Below are 17,251 nucleotides of genomic sequence, written 5' to 3'. Positions count from 1 at the left end.
GGGACCACATGTCAGAATTTGAGCTCAAGATACCCACTCTAGTCTGCTGATCCAAATGTGGCCAGTCATAGCTGTTACCCGGCCCACCGACTCCATAAGACGTTAACCACAACCCTGCTCAGAACAAGCCTAACATATTATCTTTAGCTTGCAGGAAACCACAAAGAAAGAAGGGAGAAGATGGCTGAACAAAACCAGCTGAAGGCAGCATGGAAGTCTGACTTGACCTGATTTAGACCCGGCAGCACATTATGCGCTCATTGTAATATATTACCATGTTATAGAACACACCCACCTAAGGCAAGCATCTCTCAGGGCTCAGAATGCTCAGAGAGGACACCAACCTTTACCAGACAGAAGAACCTTAGGTAGCTTTAGGGAAACCCAACAGGCCACCCTCTACTGCCTGGGCTGCAACAGGCTGGGATCAGCACAGGCAGGAGGAGGGTTCAGATTGGTGCGAGGACGGGAGGGAGTACCACCCAGTCCACTCTGAGAGATGGCCCCAGCTGTGCCCCTGGTCTCCTGCTCTGGTGGGTGAATAGGGCAAGACACTGTCTCTGCATTTCAACCTCTATGGCAATCCACTCCTCAACTCCACTTCCCCGCTTCAACACACACATACACACACTTGCGCATGCACACACACACACCCCACTGTATTCTCCACCACAGAGAGGCTGCTTTCCTGTCCTTCAGCATGACCTGTGCATGCTCACCTCTGCCTTCCTCCTCTTCTCCAGCCCTTCTATTTGCTGCTTCCTCCTCCTTCTTGACCCACACATTTCTCCTATGAATTGACGAACAAAAGAAAAGATAATTTCAACAAAAGTTATTAAATTCTTACTATGTGCCAGGCACTATGCCAAACTTTGAAATTCTCAGAACATATTGGCCCTATCAGTCACTTGCCAAGTGAGGTCAAGGAGAACAGAGGTTTAGATGCCACAGTCGCTGTCTACTCACACTGGGCCTGAAGGGGTGGCATTTTGGAGAGATAGATCTATCATAGTCCAAGGTCCAACCTTGAGTTCAGCAGCTTTAGAAAGTGAATTTTGCCTGATTTAGAGGAATTGACTTACAATAACCAAGCTCATAGGGAATTGATGTATAAATTAGAATATCAATTTATTATATTTCCGTGAGTACTTTCTCAACTGATGGGGATAGTTGTTGAGGGTGGTGAATTATTTTTTTCTTTTGAAAACTGGTAGACTAGCACATGCAAATTTTTATCTTTGCCTGCCTCCTCTAGGTACTATGAAGAGCAACTGATCTCTTTTCCCATGTTTTCTCCTCAAGAGATCACTTGTGTCAGTTGGACCTCAGCTGGCTCTCACAGGCTGGCATGGCTAGGCTAGATTTCCAATTCCACCTCATACCGCTTTGATTAGGAGAATGACCACGAATTTTGTCAGTATTCCATGAACTCGCACCGAAAGTTAATACTGGTGCGTCTTTCCCCAGTTATAAGCAAATAGGCTAAAGTAGGAAAATTTTATAAATTTTCTTTCAAACATTTTTTTCCTTGGGACGTTGGTGACTACTATTCCTTCTTTGCAAGGAAAGGTTAGCAGAAGCCAAAACAAATGACTATGGAGCACGCCTATATTAACAGCTGATCGTCCTGCTTCACTCAGACACGTGTGCACGTGAGTTTTAGCATGCATTATAGAGTAGGCATTGAATCGACTAACATCCCTAAGCCCATTAAATAATTATAAGTAGGTTTAGGGTTGTTTGCCTAAATCACAGTTCAAATGTTGGAATTAAATACTAATATTTCACGATATTTCTCTAAGAAACTATTGCTCCCGTGTTCTGTCTTCTTGATCACATCTGATATTGCATAGCCCGAGGCAACTTCTACAGGGAGCATATTGCATCCTTCCTGTGATCTTACTACTGATGGGAACAAAATTTATCAATGCTGCTGTGTTCCCTTTGCCCTATTCCGCCCTAACCTGCTGAAGAGCATTTGTGCTTTGTTCTTGCCTGCTCAGCTTCCTTCCTGTCCTTACCCTGTAAGGAGGGTCCTGTCACCAACAAGCCCATTCCTGGGGTTATGCTGCCCACTGAGGAGAGTGCTTGGGTAGACTCAGGCCTGGAGAAGTTGGATGAACAGAGAAGGGTTGGGGCTTCCTGACAGCTGTGGGAAGGATTAGGGTTTGAGAAAATTAGCCTCTCTGAATGTGGGACAACTAGGAGAGAAAAAAAGAATTTTTTAAAATTCTGTATAGCTGTATGTTTTGAGTTACATTCTGCCAAGTTCGTTGGGAGAGGCTAGGTAAGTCTGGAATTGCTTTCCACTTGCTTTTAGCTGTTGGAATCCATTCCCTGAACAAGATGCTGTGCTGAGATTGGACTACTCCGATGATTTTCTCCCTGTCGGTGATCTTTCCAGACTCTGATGGCTTGTGATTCTGTATTCCCTGTGCAGTAGCTATTCTGCTTTGTGGTGTCTTTTGAATTATTGCCTTGTACTATATTTTGCTTTTGAATTTCTCCTAGATGTTTGGGTTAGCTCTCTGCTGGATGGCAAACTCCTTGAGAATGGAGACTTGTCAATACTTCTTTGAATCAACCATACCTTAGAATAGTGCTAGTTGCATAATGAGAACTCAATAAAATCTTCAATGAACAAGTGAATGAATGCTGGAACCGGGGAATTATGCTAACACTAGGTTTCCACTATTTCAACTACACCATTTTACATGATGGAAGGACGACTTTGGCTCACCAAAGACCGTGGACAAGGTTATGCCAAACAAGACAGGGCCCAGAGGATCATCTGTCAAATAACCTGCTGAGAGCCTCCAGAAGGCCCTTCTTTGCTTACTCGGGTGGATGGATATTTTCTCCTCCTACTAGGGACTTCAGAGCCATGAGCAATAGCCTAGCAAATGCATCTTGGGGGTAACTGGCCTTTGGAACTGTGTTGTGAAAATGTATAAACACGAGCCTAGGAATATTGTGACACGAATAGTCAGCAAGATTTCAGCTTGGTCATTATCTCACAAAGGAAGCCCACAGCTGCACCACCTTCACTTCTGATCTCCTGGGCTCCCAATAGTCTGGCAATTTAGTTTAAAAATAACTCTCTTGCCCCTAGAGTTGTATCTCCCTAAGTATGGAGGACAGAAGAAATATTAGTATGTTTCAGCTCGTATCTTCCTTCCTCACCTTCTAAGGGTCAGACGCTATTCAGATTCCCATGTCTCCAACCACTAGACAAATGAAGGAGACTTTTCCTACTGTTCTGCTCTTTGGTGGATCATGAACGCAGTAAAGGGCATTGGCTCCCCAGCAATACATAACTAATCCGTTTGTCAATCCACAAGGGCCAAGGAGAGCAAATTTAATCTTATGCTTCATTGGCTCATCTGTTGTCTGAAATCAAAAACAGATGCAAGACAATCAGCTGAAAACAAATTGCCATTTTGTGCAGCCACGGATTTAAGCTGGTTCCCCCATGGGTCCATCCACTGGACTCGTTTGCAATTATTTCCTCCGAGTTGGAGAAAGGTGTTCCTGCTTATTAGCTGATCAGCACCGCCACTGCCCACCGCTCTAATTTCTCCTCGCAAGGAGCCTTCTTTCCTGTTGAGACTGGGTGTTGATTTTAAGTGGGAAACACCAGCTCTGTGTGTTGACAAGGTAGTGCGGCTGTGCGGCTCTTTCTCTTCCTGAAGACAGCCACCTGGGGGGAGCCCACGCATGACCCGGCCCAGGTTTGTGACCAAGGCAATAATGCTGACCTGGGGCCATGGAAGTGCAGGTCTGAGATGAGGCAAAACCAGGAGAGGTTTGGGAAAGGGAGGCATTAGGAGACCAGGAGAACTCCCCTTGTCCTGGAAGACCCCTAGAATCAGCCTCCAGAGATGCATCATGAAGAGGCTGTAAGGAGAGTGGAGATGTGAGCTTGTTAGTGGGGTGGCCTGGGGTATGGGAGAATGGAAGGCACTCAAGGCTGGGCTCCCTGTCCCCAAATCCCTCCTCACTATGAGTTGATAATATTTCATTCCCTGAATTTCAGAGTCTTTGTTCTTGTTCCTGTGAGAATTGATAGTTCCTATGTTCAATAGTTGGTGATTGGGGGTCACAGGTATGCTTGAGCTCTCAGAGAGGCCAGGCCTGGTCATGTCTGGCTTCTAGTGGCCTCGCAGTTTACTGCACTGGCCATGCATATATGACCATTTTTGCATGTTCCCTATGTGAAGAGGTTGGGACGTGCTGTTCTAACCAACCCTTCTCCTGACAGACAAGGATCAGGCAAAGTAACCTAATTCTGAGGAAGCAGGATCCACTTCTGAAATGTGGGACATGAAATCTGTGATCAGAAGACTCTCAAAGGGGCTCGGAGATCAGGCACAGCATCTGGGGAGCCAGCGGTCAGAGTCCAGGGGGTGTCCTGAGAGACAGGCAGGGCTGACCAGCAGGGAGATAGAGCTCAATATGGAGCCATCAGTCCTCATCCCTGTGACACCAAGTGACCACCCTGAGGCTCTGCCCTTATCAAGGCCAGACTGTAAGAGCAGGTAGATCGTAGTCTGTGGAAGAACCGAGTAGGCACCCTAGGTTCAAACAGAATATGCGGAAACACCAGATTTGAGAAGGAGGCAGCACATCCAAAGCCACTGTCCACTGTCTTTCTACAGTGATGTCAGATGCTGCCCTTGTGATAATATTCCGCATCCTTTCATCTCTCAACATACACTCAATTATTTTAGTTTGGGTTCCCTAAAAGCAAAGCCTGAGACAAGGATTTGGAAGCAAGTAGTTTATTTGGGAGGTGATCTCAGAAAGCAGGAGTGAGGCAATAGGGAGTGAGACAGGGAAGGAGGAAAAGCCAATGTCAGGGTGTGTTATAGACGTTGCTGCTCTGGGCACCCGGAGCTTAACAATGCCAGGACCTCCTGCGAAGCCTGCAGCTCCTCCACATTTGTGCACCTGGAGGAGGGGGCCTGGATGTGTATCCACTACTTCATCCTCCATGGATTGAGAGTCGCCCAAGCAGCCTTAACTCCCCAGCCCTTTAGAGCTGCACGTACATGAGTGGGGGGCCTGGATCAGAAAGCAAACAAATGCATGGCGTAGGCATCAAGCAAGGCTAGGTTAGAGCAGCGGTTCTCCAATTGTGACTCCCAAGACTAGCTGCATCAGCATCAGCATCACCTGGAAACTTATCAGAAATGCAAATTCTTGCTGCTGACTCAGAAATTCTGGGAGTAGAGCCCCCAAATTCCGCACATGGCCCTTCCTAGCCAATCCCCTCTCGCACCCAACCCCTAATGGTAACCACTATTCTGACTTTTTCCACTTTACAGTGGAAATTTATATTGGTTTTGACTGTTATCAAATTTTATTCAAAAAAAGAATTGTATAGTCCATATTCTTTTGGGTACAACTTCTTGCAGTCAGCATAGTGTCTTGAAGTCCTTGCATATTGTTACAGGTATCAATAGTTCATTCCTTTTTATCGCTTGGATAAATACATCCCAGTTTGTTGATCCATTCTGCTGTTGATGGACACCGGGGCTGTTTCCAGTGTTTTGACTGTTTTGAACAAGGCTGTATGATCATTCTTGCACAAGCTTTTTGGACTGGGTCTGTACTTTTCACAGACGAATGCTGATAGATTACAACATGAATGCTTTACCCCAGCTCTCGTGGGTGTATCATGCCATATTCCGTGGAGACCACTGTAACTAGAATTCCCTCAGAGCAGGCAGAAATGGAACCGGGGAAAAATTCTTAACGTTAAGAATATGAATGTTATTATATTAAAATAACATTATATATTATAAGGTATGTTATATAATTTTATTATATTATGTATTATAATAAATATTGTATAATGTCATATTAATATATAATATAATTGTTTTATTTTAATGTATATATAATTAATTCATATAATACATATACATTACATATAACATTACATAATATATAAATATATAATCATAATTATAAATATAGTGTGTAATATATATAACAATATAATTATAACATACATAATTATATATAATATGTTGTATTACAAGAATATTAATTCTTATTAATTCTTAACATTAAGAATACTAACATTGTATTCTTAACCCCAGGCTAGAAAGGACCTGCTAATCATACTTTTGCCTACGTGCTGCTCCTCTAGACTGAGCCCTTTGAAGAGAGGAAAATATCGTTTGGTAGTTCTATTCCTGGAACCTAGCCCACTGCTGGCACATGGCATGTACTCAATAAAAATGGGTTGATTAAGTTAATTGATGCCAAGTTAAGGAGTAGGGGGACCAAGTGAAAGTCTCTCAGCAACTGAGAGACGGAAGCTTATTCTGGAAGCTGAACTTGCTAAGCCGCTCAGAACCCAACACACAGAGCTGAACTAACCATCATAGCTAGTGATGAACAATTAATTATAGGCACCTGAAACATTTACAAACCTCAGTAACTAAGAGTATTTGGGAACATGATGCGCCCTGTGAAATACCCTCTCTGCAGGACCCAGGGGCTAAAACTGAAGAACTCAAAGTTTCCTCTTTCTGAGGTTTTCCCAGTGTTTGAAAGAGAGACGGGATGGTGGGAAGCAAGCCAACTAAACTGGGGGCAGAACTGGATGCTAACCTCAGTTCCAATACCACCAAACTGTGGACATTGGGTAAGTCTTGGCAATCATTTACTTACCTTTCTGTCTCTCCCAATGGAGGATCAGCTCCCTAACAGCAAAAGCATTTTTTAAATAAAATACATACGAGGGAGTATGAAATATAAATTTTTAAAATAAGATAGGAAACTTCAAGGGCATTTCCTCAACCATGGGGACCTCTTCAGTCAAGCCCCTGGTCCTCTCCCCTGCCTTAGAGCTTTTTGGTGGAAACACTTAAGGCTGGATTCAGTGCTCCCTGAGGTCAGATCTGCTCTGATATTCTGTGACATGATGACTTCTTACAATCTGGCCACTTGACAATCCCACTGGACACCAGCCTCTGTTCCTCCCCTGCTACACAGCCTGCTCACTGCAACCCCCCAAAGGCTCTTTGCTTGCTAATCCAATTTTTCCTGGCACAGGCAATAAAGTTGATGGCTGCTGACTTACTTTTTCCACTCCACCCCTCACCCTCACCACCCTAAACTACCCTGGACCTAATCCCTGGGCAGGATGCCAAGTAAAACAGTGGTACTCATCCAGTTTCAACCCATAGCAGCCAATAGCTGAGTATTCTTCAGACCATGACTCTGAGGATGGAACGAGCGATCCATCCAGGCCACTTTACCTGGCTGGTTTGTTTATACTGGTCAGAGGCAGGAGGCTAGAGGGCCTCTCCTACCATGGGAGATAAACTGTAACTTTCCAGGTAACCATTGCTGCATCCCAAACTACCCGCAAGCCTGGCGGTGTAGGAACAGCCATCACTTTATTGTGCTCACAGATTCCGTGGGTGGGGGATTCAGACAGGACACAAAGGGGTGGTTTGTCTCTGCTCCATGATGTTGAGAACTACAAAAACTTGGCAGGAAAGACTCCATCCAAAATCCTGCACTAAGAGACTTGATCGAACTCCAGCTTCTAGCAGCCTAAGGCCGTGTCCTTAGGATGACCCAGCTCGCCTTGAGTTGCTGCCTGGAAAAGATCAAGTGTGCCAAAAGAGTTTAGCATTTGTTCCAGTCAACACTTGAGGACAGGCCCCTGACCTTTCTTTTCCTAAAGTATTTATTAAAAACTTACTATTGTAAATCCTTTCTCTGTCCCTTTGAGATGTATATGTATCTCCTACAACCCAGGAGTGTCTTTCTCAAGGACCTGAAAGCCATTCCTTTGAAATGTAACCATCAGGAAGGATGGAGCCTCTGTCTCACAGTCTCAGTGGGAAGGTAGAAGCCTAACTTTCATAAATGCAGGTTAACAGAAGCAGATGACCTAATCACATTGACACTGACCAACCCTCTTACCCGGTTTTAGTAATTTTTCACTTCCTGACTGTGCTTGAGCCCTGACTCACTCCTCCTCCCTATTCTCTCTCTCCTTTTAAAATGTCCAGTCACCTTTGGACAAATTACAGTTCAGTCCACAACACTGGGGTCTCTCCCCATATTCAAGGGGAGAGAACTTAGACCCACCTCTCAATAGAACAAGTGCCAAATAATTGGGGCTATGATTAAAAACCACCACCAGCACCAAGTTCTAAGTTCTGTATACAACAGAACTTCATTACTCGCAGATTCCATATCTGTGAATTCACCTATGTGTTAAAATTTATTTATAACTCCAAAATCAATACTAGTGGAACTCTCACAGATAAGTGCAGAGCTGCAAAAACTTTGAGTCACCCTACATCCATGCTCCCAGTGGAGGTGGAGCAAGGCAATGCTCTGCCTTCTTGTTTCAGCTCTCAAATTGTAAACAAGGGTCCTCACAGTCTATTTAGTGCCATGTTTTTTGCATTTTAGTGCTTTTTTGTTGGTTATTTTGTGTTGGTGATTTTGCTGTGTAAAATAGTGATTTTGTTGGTGATTTCGCTCTTTAAAATGGCCTCCAAGTGTAGTGCTGAGGTGCTGTCTGGTGCTAATCTCACCTCCCATAGAAACAAGAGGACTCCACTTCTGGGGTGGATAGTATTGTGATATCCCTTTGGGACCTTTATGGTGCCCCTGTCAGGTGCTCTTTCCTGTGCGGGACGGAATGCTGCTGTGGATGAACATTTGATGGCCTTGGATACTTCTATTAACTGAGGTTAATGGGTCGAGAGGTCCATTTTTCGTTCTCTCCCAGTCCCATCCCCATCATTCTTGAGCCTGAAACCTAGAGGTGTGGGGAAGGGTAAGAAAGCCCTTTTCTATTTGCATCCAAGTTAGCTCTCCAAGCCAGCTTCACCATTAGTAAAGTAGTTATTTTGATCTGGCTGATTATGTCTGTTCTATTTGATTAGAAACCTCAGTTGGAGGAGGATGATTAACCAAACCTCCAAAAAGTCCCTTTTCCATTTTACTTGCTTTTGGTTTATTACCCCTGGCTCCAGGATTGGGACATCCAAGCCAACAGGGGCTGGTCCAAGACTCCTTTGGAGCTATGCTTACTATCCTTTCTCGTCTCGAGCATGAAGATACTTTTATCAGCTGGTGTGCTTTAAATCCCGATATATATTTTTTCTTCTGCAGAGGTTTTCTGACCCACCTCATCAGTCCTTTCGTGAGGTCTGAATTTTAGGGTGAGTTCAGTTTTACTCAACCCAGAAAGCCTGTTACTCACTCCAAGGTGATAATTGTTCTAGTGCAGAGTTTTTCAACTTCAGAACTATTTGACATTTTGAGCCAAGTAATTCTTTTTTGGGGATGGGGCTGTTCTAAAGGATGTTGAGCAGTATCCTTGGCCTCTACTCCTCCAACCCCCAGTTGTGAAAATCAAAAATGTCTCCAGACATTGTCAAATGTCTCCTGTGGGACAAAATCACCCCTGACTAAGAACTACTGTTCTAGAGGAAAATGGGTAAGGTGAAGGAGAAGAGAAGTGCCTTGGTCTTTCTGGCAGGGTCCATGTAGGCTTCTCAAGGGAAGCAGCGTTTGGGCTGAGCTTTGTAGAATAACAGTTACCTAGTGGTCAGAGAGTGAAGAGTTTTTAAGATATAACAGGAGGTGTTCATGGCCCTTGTGATGTCTTCTTGACCAAAAACAGATTCCTACCACTCCTATGCATGCCCTCAAACATTCTAGGGCCCACCTGTAGATGGCTGCTCTTCCCTGCCTCAATGCTTTTACTTTTTTCTTATGAGTGAACCCCATGTCCATATGCTCAAATTCTACCTTTGCTGGTTGCACTTACTGTGCTGTGCACCATCTTTGAAAAAGAAGTGGATTTCCAAAGCAAATCCCTCTAAAAGATTACTTTCTCTTAAGCATTAAGTCTATACTTTGGGTAAGGTAAGGGAGTAGGTTATGCTGTGAGCTGAAAGTCCGAATACATTTTAACTGATATTGGGAAGAACTTTAGGCATCACTTTAGATTAATCTATGGTGGATTGTGTTGGTCATTGCATAATCATTCATGAGAGAGACCTAAGTTCTACCTCACCTGCGATGTGACTCATCTGGTGACATATTGATCTAGGGGTGGAGTCGGAGGGAATCTGCAAGGAGTGTGGGAGGAAGAAATTGACAGCATCCTCCTCCAGGTAGCTAAACTTCAGGGTAACTGTGGAAGGTGGTGGGAGTCTCACGGCAGGGGTAAATGAATCACATGGAAACATCAATGAGTTTTGCCATTTATTGATGCCACACAATGGTAGGCTATGATTACAGTGGTTTTAAATACTGAGGTACCCATCGAGGTACCCTTTAAGGAGGCTGGGCCTGGCAAAGCAGCACAGAGATGCAGGGAGGGCAATGGGTTGGACCATGTACATCATACAACCACTTTGGAGGACGGTGATAGGTAGAATTGTGCTTCCCCAACCATGCTTTTTTTAATGTCATAACTTAAAACAATAATAATAATAAAATAACAATAATATTTGAACTAGCAATACGAAAAACAGGAGTAATATCAAATATGTTGGCTAAGTTGTAGCACCAGGCAGTTCATATCATGTGGTCTCTCTTAGAAGTGAATCGCAGTGCACCAAGCACAAGATACACTGTCCAGGGCTTCATCTTGAAGTCAGAAGGGAGAAGAGCTAAGACTTGCAATCCTGGGGTAGTGACGTGTAGCTTGCAGAGTGTCGAGGATTTTAGCTAACTGATTGGGAAAATTATGATATGTAACAATATAAATCCCTCAAATGGTGTTTCAGAAACTTGATGAAGGTTATCAAAAACATTGACTAAATATCTGAAAGCATCGCAGTGGGATGACTCCATCAAGTGGAGACTTGGGTGTCTTAGGAGATTGGACGGAGGTGTGCTCTTGTCTACGAAAATCCATCATAAATCAAGTCATTCCTACAGAGAGGCAATTGTTTGTGTCACAAAATGATTTCCTGTTTTAGAAAAGTATTCACTATTTAGTCTCTTGAAGTCTTGTTTTCTTGTGGTGTGTTGAATTATGTTTTGATGTTCAAGAACTAAATTAACCCACAGTTTTTTAGAGAAGAGCTAACTCTCCCACTGTGAAAGGCAATGTAAACCAAACTAGGTTTCAGAACCCTAATGTATTTAAGCACCAGGCCCTGGGGTGGACCTCTCTGGTTCACGGCAGATGTGTATCCAGTGTCTCTTACTACACTTCTCACTTGCTTGTTCAAAGTGGGAAGAAAGGAGGTCATGGATGAAATAAACCAACAATGCCGCTTCATGGTGGCCCCTATGAGCACCAAAGAAATGATGAGGACACCAGCTGGGTTCTTGCCTTCAGAAGCTTCCTGGAAACCTGAGGCCCCCCTCTTACTGCAAGCACAGGGATGTGTCAACACCCTGATGACTCAAAGCTGAGTGATTGTAAAGGCAACAACCGTGTCAGATGACTCCAATAGTGCAAGTACTATCTTTATCCTGGGAGCCAGAATAACAGATGCCATACAAGTGTCTCACAACACAGCCTCAATACAGGAAGTGAACGTCCATGATGCATGATTGGGGCCAATATTCTGCCTTTGAGAAACTGCAGAAAGGCCTAGCATGGAGCACCTGGCCAGACCCTCCCTACATTTCTACTGTCTTCACCATGTGGGTCGTAAACAACATTTTATGTATTGAGAAATCTGGTCTAGTTTAGTTTTTGGAGGTCAGTAGGAATCTGGGTTTGTTCCTGAGTTTTTTAAGGCTGGTCGTATCCTGGTCTCTGATGACATGCATGACCCTAAGATAGTACAGCACCAGGTTGAGTTAAATCAATCCAGCTTACAAAATCAATTCCCCTAAAGCCTACACTACACTTCAGGGACAGTCTTTGAGAATTGCCTCATTAGCAAAAATCAGGTTCCCTTCCACTCAAGTTGCTAACAATTTAAGCATCTTCTCTCTAAAACTGTTATTTCCAGAGATTGTCATCGGCCAGCAATGTTCATATTTAAAGACAGAGAATGCAAGAACATAATTAGTATCTAGAAATAAATTCCCTGGCTTTAGGTAAACATTTCTACTTTCCTCCTGTTTCTGGGCTACCTTGAATTTTATCCCAACCCCAGTGTTTTATTTTCCACAGGAATTTATCAGAATAATACACATTAATGGCTTGGAAAAAAATAAAAAGCACATAATATAAAAACTTAAGCTTCTGGTATCCAAGCAATAGAACTGGCATTGGCCAGCAACACCATTACACATTTAAAAGAAGATGTATATGGACTTGCCCACTTATACATCTATCTGTATATTTATATTAGTTCTGCCACCATCTAGATATTAGCACCATTTTTCAATAGCACCATTCTGCTGAACGGATAGATAATTCAAAGGACATATGGGACCGTGTGCTCCATGGTCATTATTAACCATACCTGTGCATGAGTCTGAAAATATGCTGCTCACTATATGAAGATGTATATATATATATATACATCCCTGCCTTCCCCTCTGTCAAGAGTTGGTTCTGAGAGATTCCTCTCCTTGAGGCTCCATGCACCCACCCACCCTCACTATCTGGGTTCAGTTCATGTAAATACCTCCCCTTAGAAACCAGGAAATTCACCTTGAATTTGAGACCACTGCCTACTTTGACTCCTGATGGGTGGCAGGAACATCCAGAATAAGCATCCTAACTTTCATTTTACTTTTTTGGATTCCCCAGACTCTTCTGTTTCCTCCAAGGAAACAGATGTCAAAAGTAAGTATTGGGTGTACTGGGGAGCAGGTCATCTTTACCTCACTTTTGAGAAATTTTTTCTCAAGACTGGAAATTTGTACTAAGTTCTTATGCTTAATACAATTTACCTGGGTCTTTGAAATATCTTAATCTAGAGCTCCATTTTCCAACCTGGGGGATGTGAGGGTGGGTTGCAGCCATGGACCTGGCTATCGCAGTTGTTGTGTGTAGACCCCCAGCAGTGAAGGGCGGTTTGACCTGAGTTGATGACTCAGGTGGGGAATGTGCTGAAGAGGGAAAGTCAGACAGGAAGACTCATTTGCTCTTCTGCAAAGGAATGGGTTATTTGCCAGGGAAGTGGGAAGAATAAAGGCCCACATTCTCTGCCTTATATTAGCAAAAAATTGATTTCTGTTCATCTGCTTTTTAAGAGTTTTCACAGAAATTATTCTTAAGTCAGAAATGTCTCCTGGTATAACTAGCCTAAATCCCTTAGGTTTTCTAAATCCTCCAGTTTCTGCCCATTTCCTCTTATTCTAGTGTCTCCAGGTAGGCGTGGAATCGGAACAGCCCAGATATGGAGTCTACAGGGATTAGGGATAGACTGAGGGAAGCAGCCAGCACTCTCTCTTCCTGCCCAGTTGAATACTGGGTGAAGACAGTGGTCCTCTGCCTGGATGAATTAGGGGAATGTTCCTCAAAGCTCTCCCATGACCTTTAAACAGCAGCTGCCCCAAGCAGGGAGAAGAAAAAAAAGGAGGATTTCACCAGTCAATTGACAAGATGATCTGTTCCCTGGATAAGTGTGGCTCTGTTTCCTGATACCCTTGAGGTAGTCTGGGAAAAATCTGATCTCTTTGTTTTTATTTTTAAGGGAGAAAAAAAAAGACATCATTTCAGAGACTTGCCTAATTTGACACCTTTCCCAGGAGCTGATCCCAGGAGATGCCTGATTCTCCTAGATATCTCACCTGCCTGTCAGGGAGCAGCAAGCATTCCAGTCCCATGCCTTCTGCAAGGGATGTTTTGTGGTTAAAGGAACACAGTGAATTTTGTTTTGTTATGAGCCAAAGTTGAACCTGAAAAACCTCAATGAAGAGGTCCCTGGGGCTAGCACATGTCACGGTCAGCAGGCTGCTACAGTCTATGGTGGAGGGTGGCTTCCTTCTCGACTTAGAATGCTTTGGGGCTTTTGAACGACTGTGGCTTTCTTGGTCTTCGAGTGCGAACGATGTGTGTCTGGGAACACGAGAGGCAGCACTGAACCCTCACAGTGGGCACAGAACATTTCTTCATGGTCTTTAGTGTTTGGCAGAAACTGGTTGATAACTTGTCCTTGGTGCAAAGTAAATCTGTGGGAGGAGAAAAACATAAGACAAAAACCAAAGATTACCCTTTGCAAGTGAACCGACACAACTTCTGTTAATGGAAGATGTCATATGTCTACCAAGAAAGGCTCTGTAACAAGTCATAATAATAGTTGACATCCAGTGAACACTGATTATGTATCAGACACTGTGCAGTGTTTATGTTAAACTGAATCATTAGCCACAAATCTTCACTCTCATGAAGCAGTGTTACATACATTCGCATTTTTGCCGTGGCTGCCTGGTGGGTGGTGAATACTTCCCCCATCCTTGACTTTGAGTTCAGCCCTACGACTTGAGTTGGACAATGGGATGTTAGTAAACATGATCCTTGCAGGCCCTTGGAGTGTGCAGGAGGGTAAGCCTGCCCTTATGAGCTTCTGCTGTCACCAGGAGAAGAACCTGGTCTGTGCAGCCACTGGACCAAGGAGGATGAAAGACACATGGAGCAGACCTAGACCCAATCTACAGGTTGTAGCCAAGGCCAGCCAAGGACAACCTAGATCAGCTGAACCTTAGTTCACCTGTAGATGCTGAGCAAAAATACACGATTGTAGTTTTAAGGCCCTGAGTTTAGAGGGGTTTTGCTATGTGATACTGTCATACAAGAGTTGAATGCAATGTTTTACATGCATCACTTCATTTAATCTTCACAACAGTACTATCAGGTAAATACAAGTATTCTTTCCATTTTACAAAAAAGGACTGTAAAACCTACAGAAGTTAAGAACTTGGCACAACCAGATCTGAACACAGGCGGTTTTGACTCTAGAGCTCATGCTTTTATCAATTGTACCATTCGCAGCACCAAGCAATCCAACTCACCAATGCTTCCCGAGCACAGTTCAACAGAGCAAAGGATACAGATAAAGTAAATGTGGTCACTGCCCTCCAGAAAGGTGCCATGTAGAAGAAGGCATAAGACATACACAAATAATTCCCAGAATAGGCATACAACTAGTTACCTGGGTTCTAATTCTTGTTCTATTCTAACTAGCTCTGGGCAAATAAGTCTCTCAAGTTTTTGGCCCTGCTTTCCTTATACATGAAGGAAGGAAGTGGACTAGACTTCTCAGGGTCTGTCAACCCACACATCCTATGGGTGGTAGTCAGACGGCACTGGCCCACGTACTCCTGGTCTGGAAAGAAGTCAGTGAGGCCCAAATAGATTTTTCTCCTATAAAGTGAAATTGTTTCAAACATTGCTTGAGTACCTCTCAGAGCTCTGGTTGCCTTTCTTTCTTCTTTACAGAAAATATTTGAATAGTCTTGAAGAAAAGCTTTTTCACAAATAAGCTGTTGTCCTTTGTAAATGGAACTGTCAGTAAAAGTAGAAATTGAGATAATGTCCCCTTTACCCAAAACCTGTGACAGTATTTTTTCTTCTCTATGCTTTTTATCACCTTCAGGTCATGAAGGCAAAAATGCTTTTTATCTCCTCAGAACTCATCATTCCCTTGGCTGTGCCTTGTTTTGGGGGGAAGAAATGAATGTCTTCCATTAGCTGTCAGAATTCCATTTTGTTTGCCAGTTTTAAATATACTTAGGAATAGGTTACATATGTTGTTCCTAGAACCCTAACCTCTTCATTGCTGATCCTTTTCTTCTACAGGCCTCCTCTTTAAGCCTATTATAAAAAGCAGTCTTTCCTAAAATCCCGCAGGAAACTTCCTTACATGCTCTGACGTTTCAGAAAAAGTCCATGTTTCAGCCACGTATTCCCATCGTGCAATAGGAAAGTGAGTTCTTCATCTCCCACATCCCCACCAGAGCAGCAGGCATTCTCCATGGGGCCTGGGCCATTGTTCACGTGGGCTGCTGTTCAGAACAGGGCAAGGATTCCTTCCTATGCTTCTGGCTTTGGAACAGGGCGCAGCATGGAAGCCTGGGTGTCACGGGGCTGCTCCAATTTCTTAGCCACCCCCTTCTGAAGCCCTTGTGGATGGTGGATGGAGAAGGTGCCTCTGGGTAGCTCTTTGCTCCACATTCTCCCTGCCCAGAGTAAGTGAGTGCTCTGGGACTACTTTAGGAAAGGAAGAAGACAGAAAAAGTGTGAAAGTGCAGCTTGCATCCTCATCTCTCCACAAAGCTTCTTTTGGCGGTGCTGGATCCCTTCTATCCCAATCTCCAAACTTGTATTATTATTGTCACATTTGCTCAAATGTGACATTACGTTCTATCTTGAACTGTTCTGTAAATGGTGTATGAGTCTTTTCTGCTAAGGGCTAAAGTGTGATCTCTCTCAAGGGCGTCTACTGTTATAAAAAGGGCCTCCCAGAGGCCCCCAAAGTGTTTAACCCTGTTGTGGGTTGAATTTTGTCCTCCAAAGTTTAAGTGTCCCCCAAAGTTGAAGTCCTAACCATTGGTACCTGTGAATGTGACCTTATTTGGAAATATTTCTTTGCAGTTGTAAATTAAGATGAGGTCATACTGGAATAGGGTGGGCCCTTAATTCAACATGACTGGTGTCCTTATAATAGGAAAAGAGACAGACACACACAGTGAAGAGAAAGCCATATGAGGCACACGGAGGGAAGATGGCCATGTGATGATGGAGGCAGAGATTGGAGCTATGCAGCTATAAGCCAAGAAAAGCCAAGGATTGCTGGCAACCACCAGAAGCTAAGAGAGAGAGCATGGCCTTGTCAAGACCTTAATTTCGGACTTCTAGTCTCCAGAACTGCGAAAGAATAAATTTGTGTTGTTTTAAGCCACGTAGCTTCTGGTAGTTTGTTATGGTAGCCCTAGGAAAGTAAGGCATTCCCCTTCCCATGACAATAATAATAACATAGGTAAATTTATTAAGCACTTACCACATACTAGGCAATGGGCTTGACAAATACTATCTCATTTGATCCTCGTTGATGTTTACTTGTAGGCGTATCTACTTTTCTCCTTTTAAAAACTAAGGGTTCCAGAGAGGCTTAGTAACTGGCTCAACATCCCATAGCTTATAATGTAGATGGTGACACTGGAATTTGAATGTTGCCTCAGTGCCTCTAAAGCTCTGCCAGCAAGAGAATGAAACTCTTATACTAGTGATAAACGAGGAGGGGATCACATGGACAGGTCTTCCCTGACCAGAGCATCTTCATTTGCTCAACACAAGGCCCCACTTGCCAGGTTAGGCAAGTGACATGACTGAAAGAGG

General features: G+C 43.6%; 1 protein-coding gene across 2 annotated transcripts in view; it reads right to left on the bottom strand.

The window, feature by feature from the left end:
- Nucleotides 1-10,244: 10,244 nt before the first annotated feature.
- Nucleotides 10,245-17,251, bottom strand: part of ADAMTS12 (ADAM metallopeptidase with thrombospondin type 1 motif 12) — a 314,813-nt gene continuing 307,806 nt past the window's right edge. For both annotated transcript variants that reach the window (XM_001498142.6, XM_070246350.1), the window contains one exon: nucleotides 10,245-14,085. In XM_001498142.6, the coding sequence (XP_001498192.3) occupies nucleotides 13,907-14,085 (179 nt within the window). In that variant the 3' untranslated portion in view covers nucleotides 10,245-13,906. The remainder of the gene's footprint in view (nucleotides 14,086-17,251) is intronic.

Source organism: Equus caballus, chromosome 21, assembly GCF_041296265.1.
Source record: "Equus caballus isolate H_3958 breed thoroughbred chromosome 21, TB-T2T, whole genome shotgun sequence".
Classification (NCBI taxonomy): Eukaryota; Metazoa; Chordata; class Mammalia; order Perissodactyla; family Equidae; genus Equus; species Equus caballus.
The sequence above is the reverse complement of the archived record's forward strand: the minus strand, read 5'-3'. Positions and strand labels throughout refer to the sequence as shown.